The sequence below is a fragment of the Cygnus olor genome, chromosome 17 (genome assembly GCF_009769625.2).
Source record: "Cygnus olor isolate bCygOlo1 chromosome 17, bCygOlo1.pri.v2, whole genome shotgun sequence".
Lineage (NCBI taxonomy): Eukaryota > Metazoa > Chordata > Aves > Anseriformes > Anatidae > Cygnus > Cygnus olor.
In genome coordinates this window covers 6008526-6027718 of record NC_049185.1, presented here as the reverse complement: position 1 = coordinate 6027718, position 19193 = coordinate 6008526, and the positions used below count along the sequence as shown (strand labels likewise).

Below are 19193 nucleotides of genomic sequence, written 5' to 3'. Positions count from 1 at the left end.
GGGAGCACAGCTCAATGCAGCCATTACAATACTAAGAAGGGGAATTAACTTATTGGAAAAGGTTGGGCAGTAACCCAGACACATGACCCCCATATGGAATAAAGCCAGAAGGGGTCATCAACTCTTTTAAACTGCTTGCTTTATGCAATATGAAATCACTTACTGTTGATGCAAAACATGACAATACTTGCATAGGTTATCAAGAAAAATCCATTACCTTGATGTGCCACATACATACAGCTGCAACAAAGCAGCGTGTGAGCACGTTCACACCAATTGTACAGTGAATTTCAGAAATGGAAATAAAGAAATAGAAATGGGAAGGAAATGGTGAATTGCTGTATATGATGTTTTACATGGTGTGTTATCAGTTGATTTATGTAGCAAGAGTCCCACAGAGTTAGTTCATGATAAATTCATGAGGCATGTACTTTTGATCTCACAGTGCTCTTCTCATGTCTTGCCATTTTCAGCTCCCTCTTTAACCAGCTTCCAGAGGTAGTTTTCTATCTCACATGGTAAATGGGTACTATGGATAATAAGGACCAGCCTGCAACAGTTGCCTCTTCTGACATGCCATGCTCCAGAAGGGAAAAGATGCCACAAGTCAGAAGTCTGGGAGATGTTAGTGCAAGCAGGCTGACTGAGGGGGTTAAGTCTCTCCTACCATACTCAGCATGTGTCTCCAAATGCATAGGGAAGAACTGACAGTGACCAGCTCTCGATCAGCTGGCCTAAAACAAGTATTTCTGTACCGTATGTGTGCAACTACAGCACTCCCAGGTTCACACATACCTTACTAAAAGGATGGTGTTCCCTGATATGTTGGGTAAGATGAAAATTCTTTCAGGGAAAAGACAGTATGAGAGAAAATACAGATTTAAAAGGTGCATCATTTTCTGTGCCAGGCCCCAGCCGTCACAAATTCTGTAGTCTGAATTAGCCCCGAGTCTATAGCTATACTGCACGAATATGGCTAGACTTAAGGAGTAACGGGAAAAAGTCTTTGAACAGGCACCTTTCAGATCAGCACTGAAGACAAACTAGAGCTCACTGTGGCATTCCCCAGTTATCTGCCTCAGTTCTGCTCTCCCTGAAGCCAGCAGCCCTCTCAGTGAGCACTGCACATGAGCCCATGGAAGCAGGGAAGATAACTTTTCTAAAACCCTTTACTACTTTATAGTTTGCAACTGTTAAAAATCCAGAAACAATGTTCAAAGGTTAGTTTCAGGTGACAAAGGCTTCCTTAGGTTACTTTTTACTAGGAGACCCACCTACTCAAAGAGCCAGGATTGCATGGTTACAGTGGCACGACAAGAATAACTACCTGACAAAGTGATGCAACCTACAGAGCAGCCCCAACTGACATCTACAAATCAGAATCTGCTTCAGTTCCTTGGCAAATAGTGACCTGTGGAAACACAGACACTTGAGTACAGACAGAGCACTTGCTAACAAAACACAATTGGAAGGAGGACAGAGTCTTGGGAAGACGTTTGGCAGTTGAACCAATTGCTAATCTGAAGGACTGTGATGAAGGCACATTCCAGAGTCACAAGGCTGTGACAACGACAAGGTAGGGAGGAATTGCACAAGGAAAGCAAACCAGATTGCGACACGTGCAGCAAACCAGATGTATCACAGAACGATCTATGTCTTAGTTCACCCATCTGTAAGATTTTACAGCTGGAAAATGCAGAGTAGATAGGACCTGCACGAGCTAAGTAAAGACTGTGTGCTAAGCTTGAGTTTTCTTTTCAACAAGGAGATGTTACTGTACCTCAAACACCTGGTGCACCACGATTTGTAGAGGTCCTCTGCTGCCCAGATAGATACTCAGCTCTGATCTACTGGGTGGTAGGAGAACCCCTGTACTTTTAAACATCCTCACTAACTGTTGCACTTTGGGAGACACAATAATTAATGTAATTGGCTGATTCAGCCTCTAATAATGAACAATGCACTCATTAACCTAATTAACCCTACCCAGCACAACAACCATCACAAACAATGGTGTGTTGAGCACCTGATGTGGCGTACTCCCTGCGTGCTGACCTGAAGATAACTCCCAGTGGTAAGACCCTCTCTTAGCTTGGAGATGGGGCATGCTGCCACCTGGGCAGGTGTCAGCTGTGCGCTCAGCTTTCTTCAGTGCATTCGCAGGGCAAGAAAGGAGTTTCCCTTCCCACAAGGTTTTGCCTGGAAGGGACTAGTGCATTTAATTAAGCACGATGTATCAACCCCCCACAACCACACACACACAAACACTACTTCTCCACCCTCCTCCTCCCTGGAAGAGTCTCAGGTGGGATTCACTCGTCTGTTTTTGCTGCTGCTTAATTCAGCCAGGCTAGTAAATAATTCAACAGGCACTCAGCCAACAAACAAACTGGCAGGCAGCACAAATGGCCAGAAAGGGAGATGGGAGAATGAGAGAGAGAGAGACCAAGAGGGTGCAAATGGGAGAGCGATAGCCTTTGCTGGAGCTCCTTTTCTACAGGCAAGACTTCAAGCAAGAAGCAGCACTTACTTCTTCATTCCCTGCAGTTATACTCTCATCCCCTACAGAAGCAGGGAGTCTACTGCCGTGACCTGCTGACAGCTCACTGGTTGGGGCCCCACTGAATGGAGCCCTCAGCCTTTTGCTTAGCTTGTAGAGAGGGCGTCAGTGTACTGCTTCAGCTCTTCACTTTTGAGATCTCTCCATGGTGGACAACAGCAGCTCTTGGGCTAAAGTTGGGTACATGGGAGTCTATCACTGACTCAAGCCTAATTTCATCTGTTTTCCCAGCTGTAATGGAGAAGATTAAATCCTTCCCCACCAGGGTCTCAGCAGACCCTACAAACAGGAGCAATTCTAGGAGCCTGACAGTTCTTCTGATGAAGCACCAAGGCTTGGCACTTTCAGTCCAGGGGTCACAGAGCACTTTCAATAGCAGGTTCTTCACATTATCCAGTGTTACAGACAGGCAAACAGACCCAGGCCATTTAGCTGACCTTTCCAGAATAGTGCACCTCATCAAGCGGGGCTTCTCATTTTGTCAGCTCTGTTCACTCACATCATTTCAGTTACCTGCATAAACAACTTTGCAGGACTCTTGCATCCATACAGGAAGGTAACTTTGCAGAAGCTTGTTGGAGAGTGGATGCAGCACAGCGTTAAACAGAAGTAGTGAAATTTGGCTAGCAAAGACAACGCTTCTAACTTCAGATTTTATCTGAAGGACTCAGCACTAGGCCGAGCTGTTACCCACTTTGATATCCTGTGTGTAAATGTGGCAACAAGTGACCAGGACAAGTAGCAGAACAGAGGGAAGACTGCACTGATTCTCCCAAGCACCTGCCCTCTTCTCCAAACTACATTTCTCTGACTGTGCATCAGCTTGCTGGGTTGCTTCTCTTTCACATCAGCACGCAGAAAGTGAGCAGGCAGCAAGCACTAACTTGCAGAGTGTCAGTTCTCAGGCAAGAGATTCCCCACCCCCAGCCAAGCAGAAAGCTACAAGCATCATAGGAATCCGCACCAAAGAGGCTTGCTGCAGTGACATTTCATCCTGTTAAAGAGTTCCATTCAGCCTCACAGACATTCTGCATGACAGTCAGCCTTTCAGGAGTCCAGCCCCTTAAGCAGAAGTCAGTCACAGAATAAATTAGAAATCCACACTTACAAGCACTGATGTTTCAGTAATGTTGCTCCTTCCTGCAAGGCATAAGGTCTTTCATAGCTTAAGGAGTATGGTGCTCCCAGCGCAGAGGTTTGGAGTTTCCTCACTCCAGTTTCTGTGCCAGAGGCCATCAATCCTCTACCACTGGAGGAAGCTACCTTGAATACTATAAGCCTGGCAGAGTGGGTGGCAAGGAGGGAAAAAGATACAGGCATTATTCTTTTCCCTGTGCCTGCTCTCTATATGGCAATAGAGAAGGGTTAAAGGTGAGAATGAACAGCTGCTAAGAATGGTCTTAACATTCAGAGACCTCAGCCCATTAATTCTGGAGTAGTCAGAGCTGCACAGAGCCCTGGAGGGTGCCTGACAGCTCCACTCAGCTCCCTCGGGCATCTGATCCAGAGGTGCTTCACAGGAGAAGGAAAGAAGTTGTGCCTGTAGTATACTGGCCCTCTGGAACGAAAGTTCACACAGGACTTGAGGAGAACACTAACAGTAGCATAAGTGTAGACTACACAGCGCTGGTTGCTAGATGTAGCTGTATCTTTTGTCTTCCAACACAGCCAGAAATCTCTGCAAGATGACACACTGCCCAGAAAGCAGTAATTTTCTTTAAGCAATAAAGGCTGTGGGGAGTGTGGGGAGGAAAAAAATTGCAACAGATTTTGGAAGGCTTATCAGGGATGAAAGTTACCTGACACAGCCAGGAGTGAGACTAATTGACCGGGCTCCTATTTGCTTTCCCATTTGATGATCTGGCCAAAGCAGCTGAATACCATGCCCCTGATCCAGACTGGGACTGGAACAACCTGATGCAGCCCAACACGTCCATACTACACTTGGCGTTCTAGGCCATCAGTACCCATTTGTGTTACATCTACTACTTACCCTTATCTGTTGCCTCCTCTGATCTGTCATGGTGTCAGTTTTATGCAAAACCCGTAGTAGAGTACATTGGGTTTAGCTACCATAGTGTAGAAAGGAAAGAGTTTGCCTCTTATTTTTCCTTCCTGTAGTCCTGACTCTCCCAACGTCTAATGACATAAAGGTTTATAAGAACAAAGTGTTTAAACTGGGAATGAAAATATGCAATCTCATTAAAACCAGCTCCTGTGTTGCAGCCCCACACGGTAACAAGTGTGGTACCTGTATTTCAAAAAGGCCCTTAGGGTTCTCTGGAGAGCTGCAGACTCAAAGGCTGTATGCTGGTAAATTCATTTAGTTGTTAATTAAAAATAGGAATAATGATACTGCTTTTCCATGATGGGCATGAACAGTTTCTGTAAAGGAAAATCCTATTTTACTAATCCGTTAGAGTTCTCTGACTTCACTGAAGTGAATATAGCAAACAAAAGACAGTATCACGAAGCACCAGCCTTACATTAAAAGCCGACTTCCATAAAAACATTCCAACCAGAACAACACTTTTGTGATGATCCAAGGTAAACACTGTGCTGTTTTGTCTACAAAAACAAACAATAAACCAAAATATTTGTAGTGGGGATTTCTGTGATGCTTAAATTTACGATGGTAATGAAGCTTTTATGAATGTTATTTTGAAAATGACTTCTACACACAGAATAACAAAACTATTAACATGGCTAGCTTGGTTTTGCTGGTCATCTGAGCATCATATGAAAATATAAATTTGTGAAGTCAATAACTCGGGAAACTCCCATGTACTACAAGGTTTCCAAAATAAAAAACAAATATCCACACACTTTTGAGAGCCACAGTATTTCTGAAAAGACCTGTCTCTCGAATTGCCAGGATCCCTCTAGGCCATGACTAGTGTGGCAGACACTAGGGCATCAGGCGTTTGGGGTTGCTTACACACAATGTGCTCGTTAGGGGAATGCCTACCTCACTCCCTGCTGACTCCTTGCTAAAAGACATTTAACCAGTTTGCATGTGAGGATTGTTGCTGAGGTGGTAGTGGAAAGACATGAATTTCAAAGATGACAGAGCACTGTATAAACATCTCTTAGATTATCAGTTCCCTGAATCTATCCTTGGAGCCACGTAATTACATGATAGTTGCCACACTCTGCTAAACAGAAATACCCTTTGCAAGAGTCAAAGACACGCAGGTTGGTTTAGGAACATGTTTCATGTGAACATCCTCTGAGTCTCATTGAAAGGGATGGAAAAAAAAAAAAGCAATGGAAGAGTGGCTTTAGTAGGTGTACATATACAGTAACTACAGAAGAAAGAAGCTTTTTCAGGCTAGGCAATACCTAAGCATTTCCTCTACCAAAAAAAAAAAAAAAAAGATAAAGAAATACCACACAATAGCCACTGCTCAGGGAACAGTTACATAGTTGTAACTGCTACACTCTGTGCAATTTAAAGAATGAGTACCCAGAAAGACACCCCAGGAGAAATAGATACCTTCTGCTGGTACGCAAGAAGCCAGTCAGTCCATCAGAAAGCAAAGTGCTCCTGGAGACAAGGCTGCCTCCACACCCCTCACTGAGCCACCACGATGCTATGGTGACCAGCCATGGCGTTGCAAGGTGCTACTTGCTAGCATCCAGTTACCCACCGCCCACAGTGACAGCAGGTTAAAAGAGAAGTGGGGCTACAGCTGACCGTGTCTGGGTACTGCTTTTGGGTTCACGCCTGGGCCCACCTCAAGTGAGCAATGAAGGCACGTGAAACCTTCCTACAGCGGTTCACGGCAGGGTCATGCAAACCCCTTCTGGCTTTGGCTCAGGCAGGCTCACATTTCCTGAACCTGGGTCTGAGATTTTGTTTCAAATACATATAGGCCCTCCACGCATAACCAACAGCCAAGATCAGCCTGGTTGCAAGTCAAACATTCACATGGTTTCCATCCCAAGCCATAAATCCCACCCTGTCACCTGGAGCCAAGCCTGTTCTGCTCCAATCTGCATTTGGGGGGAAACCTGAACCTGGTTCACAGAAAGGTTTGCAAATCCAGCCCATGTTCTGGGTTTGTAGCAAAACCTCCACAGCAGACCAAATGCCCTTGGTTTTAAGGTTGATCTGGACCCTGTTGCCAGAGTCATGGTGTCACCTAGTGGTGGCAGCTTGTATGAGCGCGCACACAGTACCCACCTCTACTTTCCAAACGTCCTCTGAGCAGTGTAGTGTAATTCCAAGTCCAGTGAATAACTTGCTTTGCATCAATTTTTTGAGAGGCAAACCAGCCACGTTATTTCAGCAAAAGCCATTCACACCACGAAGAGAATTTTTTGCAAAAGGTCCCAAATAAAGTGAAAAGCAAGCTCTGCTTATCCTGTCACTTCTACACAACAAGCAAACAAGCTCCTGGGAAAAGGGCAAACCACAGTAACTTTGAGGGACAGCAATCTGCAGGCTCAGTCACGAACCAGTTTTAAACTCAAGTCATTCTCAGCATAAAACTTGCATCAGCTGAAATTTCACTTTTACTCTACTGTTACCACTAATGCCAAAACATCCCAGTGATAGACACTAGAGGAAAAAGGACTCAGATTTCACTTCATACTTTGGGCCCCCTTACACAGCCATACAAATGCACTCAGTTTTCAGGAAGCAGTTGCTGATTTTTGGATCCCCAATGGATATCCCACTGGCTTCAATTTTCCTAAGTACTGAGCAGCCAAAGGAGCTCCAGAATTTAAAGCACAGAGTTTGTGAAAAATTGAGCTCCTTATGTCTCACTTCAAGCATTTCTAAAGGGATTTAGCTCATCATACATCCCATGTGATGGGGCTACGGCAACAGGAATTCCTGCTCCTCGGTGAAGTTGTGAATTGATGTATCTGCTCTAAAGGCTGCTCTGGTTTTAAGGAACTTTCAGTGAGATTTAAGTTCAAGAGTTTTACCTGTCACCTGAGACAAAACAGGAACACAAACACGATTGGTTATCCAGGCTCAGCTGATGTGTAGGAACTCAGTCACCATCAGACCTGTTCCCATAGCCTCAGGCACTGCACTGAGTCACTTTTCCCACAACACGATAAGAGCTACATCTCAAAGGAAAGACAACTCTCCAAATTGGAAGAAGGATCACAGTATCAGCAAAGAAGTGGGGGGAAAAATAATTTCAGCATTGTCCTGGAAACCAACTGGGTTTTCAGGTTTCTGAGGTCTTTGCAAAGCTTCACCATGGATCAAGCTCAGGTGTTTCCTTAGCAGGTTTGTCTTCTTACCTGGAGTTAATCCCTTCCTCTGATCTAGTCAGCCTGTCTGCAAGCTAATGAGCTTGAAATTACTACATACTTGTTTGCCCCTCTCTGAGCTCTGATCTGTGACACAACCACAGCTGTAGCTGGAGTTACTTCTCTCTTCACTGATGGGTTGCAGCTTAAAGGTGAGGCTTGATGCTGAAAGCACGGAAATGCAAATCTCAGTTCCCATGTGGGAGAAAAGGGAGAAAGAACTTTTTAGAGCCCAGGTTTCAGCTGGGATCCACACCTAGACGGCATTTTTTTTAAAAGCCTTTTTAACAGCACAGGCCAGGACTATCTTCATGGCACAGGATTCCACCTTTGGCACAAACAGCAAGGGGAAGACTATTAGCTAGTACTTGCCTGGATTCCAAATGAACACAGGAATTATTCATACTCACTGAGTTCTTTATAGCTGAACTGTTTCTGTGTTTTCTTCTCTTAGACCTGGTTTATTTCCCCATCCTACCACTCGTGTTGTTTACTCTGAGACTTGCCACTGTGAAGTGTTTAGCCTATGTCTATGTCTACTGTGAAGGTGAAGCACAAGGTGAATTACTCGAAGGTAAAAGATGAAGGTAAACTAGTGTTATCTAAGGAGGGTTTTATTTTTTTTACATGTACTCATGAATCTTAACCAAAATATGGGACAACTTACATCTGGGCCTGCATACAGAGTATCTTTCAAAAAATGGAAAAAAAGCAGCTTTCCAAAAATGTACATGCACAGAACCACAGAAATGCAGCCACGTCTGGAGCTGAATACAGCTGCTGCTCATCCAACACAGTGTGATAATAACAAGAACTATGGCACTATCCACAGCAAACCTCTGTTTTTTGGTAAATGCACTATGGATTTCTGCATGCTTGCTATATGGAAGGAGACTCATATATTTAAAGACTTCACCTGCGACAACAATGCAGAGTCAGCAGAACGCATTTCCTTTATGTCCCTTGGAAGGTCAAAAACATCCACAGCTGAATATGCCAGAATACAAACTGCCAGGCTCTTGAGCGATTTCGTATCTGATATTCAGGTACCTCACTAGCTCTACCACTCGGTGCCTGCTGTGACAGATATGTCACCACTAAAGGTCACGGCAAGGTTTTACCTGCCAGACTTCCTCGCCTTACAGGAAAGGCAGATTTGTTTCTCTCTTCAATTGTTTGGTCCGTGTGTCCCAGGTACTATCGCTTGTTTCACAGTGCCCTCTACCGCCCAGCCCACACAGCTGTGAGGCTATAGGTAATGTGGCCGGAAAAATGAGCAGGATCTTCATGAGGACAGACAGCACTCAGCACCACACAGCTTCGTGTCATGTCAGAGGCCCCATGCTAGTGCTGAGATCCGAGCTCAGCATCTGGTCCCTGCCAGAGCTCTAAATGCAGCGGGTTCAGAAAGCACTGCCACATGGCAGGGGTGCACAGACGATTGATTTTCAGGTCTGTGTTCAGTTTGTGGGGGAATTGTACCTCAGCTCACAACTCACACCTCCCAAAGCTCTTGCCCCATTCTGATCACTCCTATCTGGGATAGAAAAGACAGCAGACACCCCTTGTACTAGCACTGCTGGGATCCCTCCTTTGCAGCCACAGCTGGCAGCTTTACTCTTCACTGCTACTCAGCCCACGTCATCTGAGTAAAGAGTAACTCCCATCTCCCAGGGAAAACAGGAAAACTGACTTTCATCCTGTCCTGGCACAAGACCTAGAACCAGGATTCCTTTTGGTAGCGGGGGTCCTCTGAAAATTGCACAGGAATTTTCTGTCTAGGTGGTAAGAGATCAGATATTCCAGGTTTCTACTGACTTACCACCTCTACTACTTGACAAAGCTGTTTAGTCAGTCAGGTATCCTGACAGCTCCAAGAATCCTCACCCCACCCTTACCAATGATCTTTCTGCCTTGTGTAAGGGGAGCAACATGTTCAAGCTGGTACAGGCTGCCAGGCCTGACTCTAAGATTAGTTTCTGACCCTCAGTGCCAGATATAAAGTGTTCAGAATAAAGATGTTCCTGCAAATCTGTTACTTACATAAGTTAATAAAGTTCTTTCAAGCCCAACACCCATAGGTCACTCTGTTAGATCGCTCACTCGTGTAACTTGGCTACCACACATGCACCGCACTGCCCCGCGCAAGGAACAGCCTTGCAATACGTACAGGATTTGCTGTGCGAGAAAGTCAGGTGTTGTGAAGCTGCTAGATCTGTGCGCCAAAGAGTAATGAAATGCTCTCTGTAAAGGAAGGAGTTTGCATGCGTGCATGCAAAAATGCACACACAGTTTTCAACAAGCATCTTAGATAGCTTAGGTGTAATAATTGAAACCAAGTCTCACACAGGGGAAGGGAACTTCACGATACCAATACAGGATTTTCTCTTTTCTGTCATCCAGAGACATGTTTCTGAGGCATCACTCTGATACCACTACAAGGATGAAATTCCTCAGAGAGCTACAGACTCACCCCTTCTCATGTCAGGATCATGGTTATCACCCCACACATCCACTCCTAACCAGTACATGCAACTGGGACTGTCTCCTAGATTTGCTAAATTTAGATTTTTTTTCCCCACAGCAAAAGCACAATTTGGCCAGGCTTGCCATGGCAATGATGAGACAACTTGCTTAAGAACAGAAGAGGATGCATCCCTAAATGTTTATCTGTCACCAGTGAGGGATTTTTCATTCACAAAGGGGTGTGAAGGGCTGTCAGGGTGTGTAACAGAAGGTACGGGCACTTACACCCAGATTCCCCAATTCCCTTTCCCTTTTGGTTCCCTGGCTTCCCTTGGGAAAAGATACCTGAATGCAGTCAGGTAGGTAACTCTGCTTCAGAGAACTGCCAGCCATCATTGCCACGCACATTGCCAGCATGGATGACTACTGAGATCGCTTGTCTGTGTCACAATGTCATCCTCCTTATTGTGCTCTGCAACAGCCGTGTTCTGCTCTCCCCTGCCAGGGACGTACAGCCAGGAAAGCAACAAGCAAACAGAGCCACACAGTGTTCATAAACCTTAACACAAGCGTGTTCTCACTTTGCTGCTTCTGTAACAAGTACCAAGGATAACCACAGCAGCGTTGACCTTGAGTTGATGTGTTAGAATAACAAGACTAACAGAAACACAACCATTGATACTGTATGAAAAAAAACACAAAAGCATCACCTAGAACTACAAAGCTCTAGCAATAAGGCTGCTGCAGTTGCAATAGCCCATCAGAAACAGTCCCTTTGGGGAGGTCGTGTTATTTAATAAACCAGTTGATGCCAGTACTGCATATATCACAGCTCATCTGCTTTTGCCAGCTATGTAGCTTATCTAATAAATATACTTTGTCACGTTACAAATTTTGCTTCTTTACTATTACAAACCCCATGACCTCCCAAATGCAGAATTATGACTAAAGCAGATGAGGCACACACACACACACAAAAAAATCCAAACACAACAAGGCCACCACTGACATAGGGTAGGTAACAGCTTGGGGTAGGTCTCCTTTCCACCAGGCTTGGAAACTGACGCAGCACCTCCAAACTTGATTTCAATCTGCTTTCACTAACAAGGTTGGCAGAGAGCCTTTATCTAGAAACAAACCCACACATGCTTTCCTTGAGCATGCTACATGCTGCCCAACCAATTTTAGTCCTGGTACATGACAAGCAGAAATGCCATGTCGTAACACTGTGCAGCACAGGGTGATCTTTTTCATAAGGTCAAACAGTTATTAATCATGCCTTTAAGCTGTATCTGCATCCAAGACAAATCATTTTACTTACTGTTCTTTTTTTCCACGGTGTTCATTTGGAACCAAGGGGTACCAATGGGCATGCTTATCACAGAATCATCTAGGTTGGAAGAGACCTCCAAGATCACCTAGTCCAACCTCTGACCTAACACTAACAAGTCCTCCGCTAAACCATATCACTAAGCTCAGCATCTAAACGTCTTTTAAAGACCTCCAGGGATGGTGACTCAACCACTTCCCTGGGCAGCCCATTCCAATGCCTAACAGCCCTTTCAGTAAAGAAGTTCTTCCTAATATCCAACCTAAACCTCCCCTGGCACAACTTTAGCCCATTCCCCCTCGTCCTGTCACCAGGCACGTGGGAGAATAGGCCAATCCCCACCTTGCTACAGCCTCCTTTAACGTACCTATAGAGAGCGAGGTGAAATATGGTGAAAAGGAAAAAAAGTTTTAACTAAATTGCTTTGTCAGCAACAAACCTTTACTCCCTCCCCACCCTCCATTCTCTCAGCACATCCCAAAGAGGAATCTAGCTCCTCTTCCCATGTTTGAACATTTCACTGGCTCCTCCAGAGTTGTTCCTGTTCTCTGCCCACATCAGCCCCAGTGTAATGCAGAATGTGCTAGATGTCCGCAGGGGGTCCCACAACCCTGCACACCAGCCAGAACATCACAGACACATCGCACTAATGGAGCTGGATTGCTGTGCTTCAGTCTCTAACGCACATAATGAGATTAGCATTTGAATAGTGCTGATCAAGTTACCAGTAGCATTGAACCCTGGGTCCATCAGATGCAAATGAGCCACTATAAATTTTGCTCCTTTCTTAAGGGCTCTTTATATTCACAGCCAACGCAGAAAGAACTGCAGTAGGTATGGACACGGAAATCTGTCTGTCACTGTGACCTGGATTTCTGACAGTGGAGAAATGACAGGAGCATCTTTGCTGAGAGAGATTTTTTGAGAGGGAGTGCGAGCATTTTTCCCTCCCTCTTTTTGATGCTTCTTTTCTGCCAGGGCTGTGGAGGCATTACAACATATCCTGATATAACATTTAGGGACAAAAACATTCAGAACACTTTTGTGTAGGTCTTTATTTTATCTGATCCTAATTACCTGAGTGACTTCTGAAAGCCTGCCGGACTTCTTGCACAGAGGACTTGCATCCTTCCTGGGTGGGAGGATGAAGGTGAAATAAGTCCGTCATCTCCAACTGCCTTGATTCAGTATCTCCGAAGTGCATGCAATATATTGGAGCACCTTAGCCATTTCTTCTCACCTCCCCTCCTCAGTCTCCCTAGAGGAAGTTTCAGAACACATCCATTTAGGAAGAATCAGCTTTAGGATACTGCTTTGCATGATTAAATGTACACTAGCTAATCCTCTCTGTATCCCACCAGACACTCAACTATAAGGGAGGTTTTTCTCATCCCTGTACCGTGTGCAGGAACCCTGAGGGGCAGGAAAGGAGGTACAGTCAACTTGTGAAAATGAGAACTGCACGTGTCAGCAGGTGAGCTTTGGTGCATGCCATCACTAGAAACCATGGAGAGAAACGAAGTCGCAAGAGCTCATCTTTCCTACTAACAAGGGTTTCTTTTTAACATGTTTACATTTCTGCTGGCTGCATACCAGAAGAAGCAACACAACCAAGAGATCCCAAATGCAGTCATCTTTGAATTTTTTAAGAGCGCACTGCAAATATAACTGAACTAACTTGTTCTTGTGATCATTCCAGTTGACCTCTACATTCATTTGACTCCAGTAACTTTCATTTTTTTTTGCACAAACTTGATGGAAGAAACTAAGATCACGTCAGATCTCTAAGCAGCCTGACTGAAGTACATAAAATAAGCAAGTACTGTGAAGAGCTCTCAAACTCCTTCACTTTCTGATACAAACCCCTGGATGGCTTTAATTGCGTTCTAGCATACATGAGCTGAGATCTGCAACTGGGAGTGACTTTCTGTAGCATAGCTCCACATAATATTAATATATCTAAAGTTATTAATCACTAGCTGATGCTTCTAGAACCAGATCTTCCTAACAATACTACTACAAGTTTTTGCTACAGCTTTAGCGAGGGTGTTTACTACTGTTAGTCTTCATTTATCCTGGACTCATTCAAGATGGCAACTTCTCATGCCTTCTCCATTTACTGCTAGCTACTAATTGACCTTCTCATCATAAGGCTGCTTAAGACGTTCATCTGGGTTTTCAACTTACACGGCACACTTATCTTTAGGTGCAAAAGAGGAAAATACACGTGTTAGCTTTAGTTAGCTAAATAATAGAACTCCTCACCTCCTTCCCTTAAACAAGAAGAGGCCTTCACATTCCCACCCGCTCCCTGTTTCAGGAAAAGCCTGAGTAAGCACATTGCATTTGTAATGTTGTCTGGCTCCTTTTCCTATGAAGCCTGAGTAGGTATGACTAGCTTCAAGCTTAGAGCACAAGAACTACTCCACGTCCCAGTTGCTCGTTATTAAAACTGAGCTGAATAAACACATATGACAGACTTACACACTACTTTTCCCAGTGAACAGGAGATTCGGGGGGGACACTCGAAGGTGCTCCAAAGGGGACCCTGACAAGGGCCCGGCCGCCCCCCACACACAGCGCCTCCCCCGGCCCTCGGGGGGAACTCCGGGGCCCCGGGCTGGGCGACGACGCCCCAGGGCCATTTTCCTGGGGGGGAAGCTTCCAACGGAGACGAGGGCCCCGGCGTGAACGGCTGCAACCTCCTCGTCGTGCGGCATACGGCGGCCGGGCCCGCCTTAGGCTCCCCACGCGTCCACCCACTCAGGGCCGAGCCCGCCTCAGGGCCGTACCCACCTCACGAAGCCCCCCCACGCGCCTCAGGCCCGGGTTCCCCTCACGGCCCCGCCGCCCGGTTAAGCCCCTTCACGCCCAGGGCGGCGTCTCCTCGGGGCTGAGGGAAGGCACGGCCCCGCCCGACCCCCTCACGGCCGCTCGCCCTCAGGTGCTCGCCCTCAGTTTACCACAGGTGCGGCGCGCGCGGCCAGCCCGACCCCGCCGTTTCCCGCCTTCGCGGCACGAGGCCTTCCCCGGCTCGGCGGTGCCGTGAGGTGGTTGCTGAGGAGGCTCCCAAGTAAAAATGTTCTGAGGGGGGCATCCCCACAAAACACGCACAGCACTGTCACCCCTCCGGGGCCACTGACACCAGAAAGCCACAATGGTCATCTAAACTGCACAAGAAAACATGAAAAAAAGAACAGCTAAAAAGCAGATTTTACCTTGTGGCCCAACCCAGCAAGAAGCATTTAGAAAGCATTTGTTCCTACATTTCAGCTCCTTCAGCTGCGCGTCTTGGACAAAATATTTATTTCATGAATAAAAACTGTCATTAAAGATAGATGAGAAGCTGAAGAAAAAAAATACCACATTTCTCCAGGAGAAAGGTCACAATATAATGAACAGTGGCCAGTACACAAATGTGCAGAACGATGTGAATGATGTAGTGTATAAACTAAAACTCAGTACACATCAAAAGATTTGCAACAGACACAAAGTCTAAGGTCTTTTATTACATTTTATAGATTAAATATATCTTCAGTAGAGTCTCTTTTTTAAAACACACAGAAGGAAAAAATACATTCTTCATGTACATATGAAATACTGACCATGTAGCAGGGACCATGTACAGTGCAAAGTATGAACATAGCTACACAAGATATCACCACCTTGGACGATTATCAGGGTTTTGTTTTTTTTAAGTAAAAATTGAACAATGCAACATTTCTGCTTCCAAAGAGAAATCCATACACATCACTTCCATAGCGTTTTGTGGAATCATGCAGGAAAGTGGTTTTTTTTTTGTTTTACTATTTAAAGGTATTATAAAATCCTTGCATTGCATGAAAAATTATCAAACTCCCCAAGCTTTACCTCTTTCACACATTCATAATCGTAGTACAATTTTTATTGTGATTGCAGCCCAACTCCAAAAACCCAGGGACAAAAATAAATATATGTAACCTGATAAAGAAAAAGGAATGAACCAGACTGATTGTTGCAATGTCTAGGAAACATGTACCCACATGTACACACACATACACAAAAGGTGGAAGATAGCAAGGTGCGACTGAGTATCTCCTATTTATTACAAGTCTGGAGCGAGGGCACTGGGCCACGTGTTTCACTTCAGCAGTGAATCTTCAGACTCTCTCAGTATGGGATGTCATTCTGGTAGTACTGGATCATGTCGTATGTTCTACTCCTAGAGGAGAAAAGCAAAGCCAGGGTAAATGAAAGTTAGAAAAAAACAGAACATGGTATCCATTGTCACGAAAACAAACATCAAGATCCTACAGAAATAAAACATAGGTGAAGCAAATTAGCTTATAATCAAAACCAGTCTTACACACTTTGAAGGCATTGTGAAGGCCCATTTATTGTTATGGACAGCACAAAATGTCCTGCTCTTGTTTAAATTAGCTAAAAAATTACTTCTGTGCTTCTCACTGTGGTAAGAACAGTAAGACATAAGATGGTGCAGTTCTGAACACAACACATTCGTGCTGCAATTGCAGCTTGGAACCTGTTTGGATAAACCAGAAGCACCTCATGTTGCATTGGCCATTTGTTTTAGGAGAAAGAAATGCATAATGAACAACACAGGTCTGTACAGATCCAGGATCATGTGGATATCAAAGTAACCTCAGGGAAGGAGAATGCTAATAATGAAAAAAAGTGCAGGGGAAATAGCTGCATTAATAGCATCATCTCTGATCAGTGACCGAACAAACATATCTAAGCCTTGTTACAGACAACTCGATTAATCCACGGACAGAGCTTAGTCAGGTCGCAGACTGACCATGCCACAAGCAGAGAAGCGCAAGCTTGCCACAACTAAGCTGTCTCTGATGAACACAGCAGTGTGACTGAGTTCACAAGTCCCAATATTAGAGTTTTATAGCAGATGCACCAGCAGGCACTTGATCCAATTAAGCTCTAACAGGGCTGTATCTGAGCCAATGAGCCTTACTGTTCCCAAGATGAACACGTGCACAGCTACGCAAGAGTTTGTATTAGATTCCCCAGCATATCCCACAAAATTTGCATTAACTTGGATACATATATATATATATATATAGGTCAGGTGACAAAACCGATGTATTTTATGATAATGAACAGTTAGATATGGTTCATATCACTGATGGAGTAGAAGCAAAAGCTACAGATGGAGAAATGTCAATAGCAACCCTTATCAAAGGTGATAAAACATGTACTTAAGATATTTAAATATTAAATTTATTGTACATATTAACTACATTAAAATTACAGTTTATGCATAACTTCCTTTCATGTTTTTTGTACAAGATACTAAACTACTTATGTAGATACTATACTAAACTGTAAGATACTTGAAGGGAAAAAAGCTACAGTTGATTGACTAGCTTGTCATTATGATTATTTTTTAAATTGCTAATTATCTTGACAGAATTATTCCATTCAGCATACTGAATAGCAGATCACAAATGAACGTGGCCCAGCTACACAGATATTAAAACACTGCATTGCCAGTGCTCTCTACTTGAGAATTTTTTCCCTACCCAACATTGTACAGTAAGTAACATATGGTCTAGCAAAATTATTAGCAGATTAGTGTTAATATCAAATCACAAGAAAGTGAGAAGATTGGAACTCATTCATAAAGAAGAGTCAAATACATTTTTTGTGAAGAATACTAGCTTTGAATTTCAGAAGGATAATGCCTGCAATTATTTATTTAATACTTATTATTTATTTAATTATTTATTTAATATTAATTAAAATATTAATTAAAAATAATTTAATACCTGCAAGCTACTATAGAAAAGACTCTGAAAAGACACTGCAGTTCTGTTGCAGATTCATTCATACTCAGACAAATGGGCCACGCACATTTCTTTTTAAGAAACCTTCTCCTTACAAAATAAAGGACAACAAACTTCAAGATATTCCCTCCTTACTCTGACCAGAAAGCATACTATTCCTGTTGCCATCCAGTACTGTTCTTTACAATTTATCCCTTCATAGGTGAACCTACCCTACACAAACAGGGATACACAAGTAGACATATCACCTCAATAGTACAGCTGGGCATACCCCAACACAGAAGACAAAATGCTTTACTTTTAGACCAAAGATTCACTCTAACAGAAAATCTATTCTTTAGACTAGCCAGCCTTGCTGTTTGACCAGCCTGGACATAAGCCTTCCTTTCCAACATAAAACGGAGGAGATACAATGCGTTCAGAAGCAAAGCTCATATCTATTATTATCACAAGATCAACTAAACGTTTTTAGCTCTGCTCAGATTCACCAGCTTATGGGTTCACCTTTCCTTTGGTTGTAGAGACAAGACATACATAGATAGCAAACCTGTTGCTGAGGAAACAATTCTGGATGATCTTGATTATGAAAGTTGCAGCCTCCCGTTCTGTCATGTTGGGGCTGAACCTGTGTCTGTATGCAAAAAAAAAAAATCACAAAAAGTGAGAGTACAAATTAGTGTACTTTCTTTTGAGCATGACACAAATGTGCCTTTGTAAAAGTTCAGCCTGCTGTCAGTTTCACCTGCTGCAAGTACCTACTTCCTTTGAGACTACCTTGTACAAACTAGGTAATATTTTAAAAGCACTTGCCTCTATTTTTACAGTGGAGACAGAGGCTATGAACTTTTAATCTATTATTTTTTTTATAGTTACCACTTTTATAGTGGTAACTATAGGAACAGCAGATCCCTCTTTCTAGACAGCTGATGCTTTTAAAATATCTTTGTGCCTAGCAATGACCTGGAGCTCCAGCCCATCATACTTCATGAAACTGTGCTTACGTTTAGGAAGTTGTAGGAAGTTATGTGCAGGAAATACTGAGTTAACTCTGGAGTCATAAGCACAAAGGGCTGTTTAAAAAAATCACATCATAATTTGTGTTTGCATAAACAATGTTACAACATAGTCCCATTCATTGCTGCATTATCCACAGAACAAATTCAAGTTGCTATTCCTTGGATTGCAACACCATTTCAGAGAACATTAAACTCTGCAACATGTTACCTCTCATTAAAGCATACCTTTCCTTTAAGTAGTGCTTCCTTCGTAGTGCTAAGAACTGAAATCATGCACTCACACAGTCACTGCACAGCTTGAACCTAATTATATGAAAAGGCCTTTGAAATTCCTACTTTGAGATATTCTATAAACAAAACGTTACTATTTTTACAACAGTAAGAAATTTAAGATATTTGATTAGCATGACAACAATACTCACTGCACAAGCTGTGACAGTGCACATGCTACAAAGAACATATGAACGTTTTCCAGTTCATATAAATGCTGACTTACTTTAGCAGTTTGATCGTCTGCCCTCGGAAACAGGGCAGCCCTGTATCCAACATTAATGTAACCAGTGAGACTACAGCATCCATATAAGGCCTGGAGGAAAAAGAGGACAAAAAGGTTACAGCACTCAAACTTCTGCAGCCTTAGCAGGCAAAGCAGACAAGTTGAGGAGTTCAATGAGCTGAATCACACCTTTTTCTGTAATTAAATCAACACATGTAAACCTCTCTACATTTGCTGGTAGAGCTACACC

The 19193-nt window shown here is 43.7% G+C and overlaps 1 protein-coding gene and 1 long non-coding RNA gene across 4 annotated transcripts in view; both read right to left on the bottom strand.

Annotated features, from left to right (window-relative positions):
- The window catches only part of LOC121079725, a 194761-nt gene extending 180398 nt beyond the window's left edge, over positions 1-14363 (bottom strand). For all 3 annotated transcript variants that reach the window (XR_005825149.1, XR_005825150.1, XR_005825148.1), the window contains exons 1-2: positions 14115-14363; positions 12708-12888 (exon numbers count right to left, since the gene is read on the bottom strand). This is a non-coding gene — a long non-coding RNA (uncharacterized LOC121079725). The remainder of the gene's footprint in view (positions 1-12707; positions 12889-14114) is intronic.
- Positions 14364-15119: 756 nt separating this feature from the next.
- Positions 15120-19193, bottom strand: part of PI4KA (phosphatidylinositol 4-kinase alpha) — a 60781-nt gene continuing 56707 nt past the window's right edge. Inside the window, exons 53-55 of the mRNA XM_040577189.1 lie at positions 18944-19033; positions 17979-18062; positions 15120-15831 (exon numbers count right to left, since the gene is read on the bottom strand). Of these exons, the coding sequence (XP_040433123.1) occupies positions 15780-15831; positions 17979-18062; positions 18944-19033 (226 nt within the window). The 3' untranslated portion in view covers positions 15120-15779. The remainder of the gene's footprint in view (positions 15832-17978; positions 18063-18943; positions 19034-19193) is intronic.